The following is a 4,100-nucleotide window of genomic DNA, read 5'->3' as shown; positions in this document are numbered from 1 at the left end:
ATAAGACGAAAACGAGCAAAAATATCATATAAGTCCGTTTTTGCACGCATAGGAAACAACCAAGTGAAGCGAGAGAAGTCATCAACGAATAAAACAAAATATCGATAACCACTAACAGATGTAACAGGCGCAGGGCCCCATATATCGGTATAAATCAAATCAAGTACATGACGACTCGACGAACTAACACGAGGCAAGGGAAATCGAGAGGACTTCCCAAGCTGACAAGGCGAACACAAAGACGAACTAATACTTTTAACAGACGAACTAACAGGACAAGACTTCAATACTTGACCCAAGACGCGATGGTGTGGATGTCCAAGACGCTTGTGCCAAACCAAAGGAAATGCCCGAGACGCAAAGAACGCAGCAGACGCGGAAGGCGACATTGGCCACATATACAGACCCACCAGAGGTGCGGCCTTCATACAGGACCGCCTTGATTGAAGGATCCTTCACAAAGAAAACATCAGGGTGAAATTCGAAAAAGACATTATTATCGGTGGCAAACTTACGAACAGACAATAATAACGCAGAAAAGAGAGGGAACATGTAAGACATTAGATAGATTAAACGAACGAGACGCAGTGGTTAACGAAGCATGACCAAGACCAGAAATAGGCAAACCTGCACCGTTTCCAACACGGAGAGTGTCCGGGCCAGTATACTCAGCCATAGAGGACATCACCGAGGCATCCGGGGTGGCGTGATCCGTAGCACCGGTGTCGGGGAACCAATCATGAGGACCCGCAGAATCAGTATCACCAGTCTGAAAAGCCATATGAGCCTGAGGAGCCGGATCATGAGCATAACGCAGAAAACATGTATGGGCAGTGTGTCCCTGGGCATTACACAACTGACACCGCGGAACATACGAGCGGCCACCACCACGCGATTCTAACCACGACCGCGGCCACGCTGCCCACGGCCACGGCCACCCCGACCATTTCGGCCACCAGACCTGCCGCCACGCTGTACAGCCATCGCTGCCGGACCAGAAGGCCCTCCGACAGCACCATCATCCGCACATATAAACTCGTGCGCGACCAAAAAATCCGCGAGTTCAGTAAGAGAGACCGGCTCACCCGTCGTCAGAGTCGCTGCAAGAGGCCGATACTCCGAGCGCAATCCACGGAAAACATACAAATTCTTGTCATCCAACGAAACATGGCGACCGCCCAAGGCTAAGTCCTCGACTATGACCTGCGCACGACCAAGGTAGTCGGCCACGGACTCAGTCCCTTGCCGAAGATTCTGCAATTGTCCAAGCAAACGAAGAATACGGGCACGAGTGGTCGAACCAAGAGCACGCTCAATCGCCGTCCAAACCTGCCGAGACGTCGTCCGACCTACCGCATGATGCATAACCTCCTTAGAGAGAGAAGAGATTAGCTTTGAAAGGACTGCTTGGTCTTGCTGCAACCATGCCGCACGAGCAACTGATGGATCGGGCACAACAGATTCGACCACGGTAGCACCAGGAGAAACAGCGACAGCGGGAGCGACAGAAGGACAGGGATACGTGCCATCAACGAAGCCAAACAAACCTTGACCACTGAGAAAAGGCACCAATTGAGTCCGCCAGAACAAATAGTTCCGGGACGTGAGCTTCACCGAAACAGTTCGTTCGGAAGAGACAGCGGCGTTACTAGCTTGCTGATCCATCGGGAAAAAAAAAAAAAGGAAAAGAATAATAAAGAACCCGGGTCTCTTGATACCAGATGAATGTAGTTGTATATTAATCATCATAATCAGACACAATACAAAGGATATATAAGCAAGGAAGTAAGACTAGAGTCCTAGTCTAACACATACAAGAATAGAATTCTAGTGTACCATAAATACAAGTCCTAACAAATGGAACATAATTTTCATATAATCACGAGTTTGATCTTATTAACCTTTTGATCAACCCGTTGTTCAAGATCATATAATATATATTATGCTTTAGAATAATGTGCATTATGAATTATAAAAAAATGCATGTTGCAGTGGACCGCGTGAAAAAAAAATTATGCTAAATGACGTTTTTTTTTATATTATAGTCCACACAATAACTATTGAAGTTTTTGTCATTGTTTTTTTTATTTACTTATCCAATTAAGTTTAATATAAGAAATGATTGATCAAATAGATGAAACATAATTTTCAATAATCATAAGTTTGATTCTTATTAACCGTTTAATCAAGCTCGTTGTTCAAGATCATATAATGTATATTATGCTTTAGAATAATGTACATTATGAGTTATAAAAATGTATGTTACTAACAAAAATTGTGTTAACGATATCATTTTTAGACTGTGATCCACACAATAACTATTGAAATTTTTGTCATTGTTGTTTTATTTATATTATTCTATTTAAATTTAATAAAAGAAATGATTGGTCAAATAAATGGAACATAATTTTTATATAATCACGAGTTTGATTCTTATTAACCTTTGATTTAATCAAGCTCGGTGTAGAAGTCATATAATTTACATAAAACAGGTTTTGATCTGATTAAACATCTTTTTTGTTTATTTTGATCTGATCAAAATCTATTAACAAAAGTTACTTTTTCGATATCTCTCTATATATTGGTCTGATGTCATTATTAAATGAGACGGAGAAGTATATGTAATACTGTATGCTGTATAGTATATATTTATATATATACAACAAGAAGGAATCTGATTGTTTAGATTCTAAGGCGAGTCGCTTTTTCGTGCTGAATAAAAATGGGGAATGTTAATGGGAGAGAAGAAGATGGCGGTGGTGGCAACAGCCCGTCCAGAGCTGAAGAGAGTGGCGCCGCCGGCGGTGGCGGTGAGGCGCCGGATAGTGCGCAGATGGATGGTGAGTTCATGGGTCAGTCTCCACCTTCCAGCCCTAGGGCTTCTCGTTCCCCTTTGATGTTCCGACCTCAGGTCTGTTAATGTAAAACTATTTTTTTATACGGGATGTTTATTATATGTATATAATTGCAGTAATTTTTCGTTTGAAATCAGTGTTTAATAAAGTAAAATAGCCTTTTCTTTTGGAATTAGATGTAAAATTACAAAGTTTTTGATGAATTTGTTTACGGGTAGAAGGTTTTGAAATGGGATTTGTAAAGAATTAGTGTAAATACTACTTCGTATTTTTCAACCGTTTTGCTGTACAGTAATTTTTGAATTTTACGCCGGAGTGGTTAGAACTTGGGTTAGATCTGGGAAAGAAAAATGATACAAGTCTGTAATTTGAAGTGTTGGATTAGTCGAGTGAAAAACTAGAAATGGTTGGAATTAGAAAAAGTGAAATTTATGAATTTATTTTTGTTTCGGTTTTGGAATGAATTAGGGAATTTCTGATGAAATCCAGTGAAATTTTGACTGTGTATGATATAATTTGAAGTCTGTATTGGACTATGCACAATCATTCACCTTCTTCTTCTATCTTTATATCAAGTAAGTACTGTAGTTGATCTTTCATAGGGGTATTGGCTTGATGTTAATCCTCAACTATGTTTAGCTAGCCAGTTTAGAAGAGGTGAGTATGCCGAAATTTCAAATTTCATTAACCCCTTTGATATAGTTCAGCTAATCAAAATTTGAAATTTTAAACTAAGGATCAATTGCTTGAATATAAAATGATAATGCAAAAGATTGATGCTGTGCATTCTGGTTTTGGCAATTGGTTGCTTTAGATGCCAGTGGTTCCTCTACAAAGACCTGATGAGTTGCACATCCCAAACCCTCCATGGATGCAAACTGCATCTGGATATGATGACATGTATGATGAGCAAAGGGTTCCGACAGTGATAATCTGGGGCCATGGTGGCAAGGAAGTTTCTGTGGAGGGTCATGGGATGATTGGAAAACAAGGTATATATGTGTGTGTCAATCTATTTCCTCATTTATTTTCATTTGGATCTGACACTTGATGTTTGCAAGGGACTTAGATCTCTAGAAACTCTTTTATCAGGAAGCCTTTGCAGAGGTCAGGAAAAGATTTCACCATTATGAAAGTGCTCCCTTCAGGAGTTTATCAGTATAGGTTATAGTTGATGGACAATGGAGGGTATTTGATGCGTGGATCACTGATGAAGCTGGAAATTATTACAATGTCTTGGATTTG

General features: G+C 40.3%; 1 protein-coding gene and 1 pseudogene across 1 annotated transcript; one reads left to right on the top strand and one right to left on the bottom strand.

Annotated features, from left to right (window-relative positions):
- Positions 1–897: 897 nt before the first annotated feature.
- On the bottom strand, positions 898–1,665 carry LOC109154115 (eukaryotic translation initiation factor 3 subunit F-like). The gene has a single exon (XM_019301982.1). It carries the CDS (start codon positions 1,663–1,665, stop codon positions 898–900), a length of 768 nt encoding a protein of 255 aa, XP_019157527.1.
- Positions 1,666–2,610: 945 nt separating this feature from the next.
- Positions 2,611–4,094, top strand: LOC109154116 (annotated as a pseudogene).
- Positions 4,095–4,100: the final 6 nt, after the last annotated feature.

This window comes from Ipomoea nil, unplaced genomic scaffold (assembly GCF_001879475.1).
Source record: "Ipomoea nil cultivar Tokyo-kokei standard unplaced genomic scaffold, Asagao_1.1 scaffold2605, whole genome shotgun sequence".
Taxonomy (NCBI): domain Eukaryota; kingdom Viridiplantae; phylum Streptophyta; class Magnoliopsida; order Solanales; family Convolvulaceae; genus Ipomoea; species Ipomoea nil.
Note: the sequence above shows the minus strand (reverse complement) of the source record. Positions and strands in the feature narration are given on the sequence as shown.

What these genes read in the sequence shown, in the direction of transcription:
- LOC109154115 (XM_019301982.1), bottom strand. Translation starts at nt 1,665, where the DNA reads ATGGATCAGCAAGCTAGTAACGCCGCTGTCTCTTCCGAACGAACTGTT.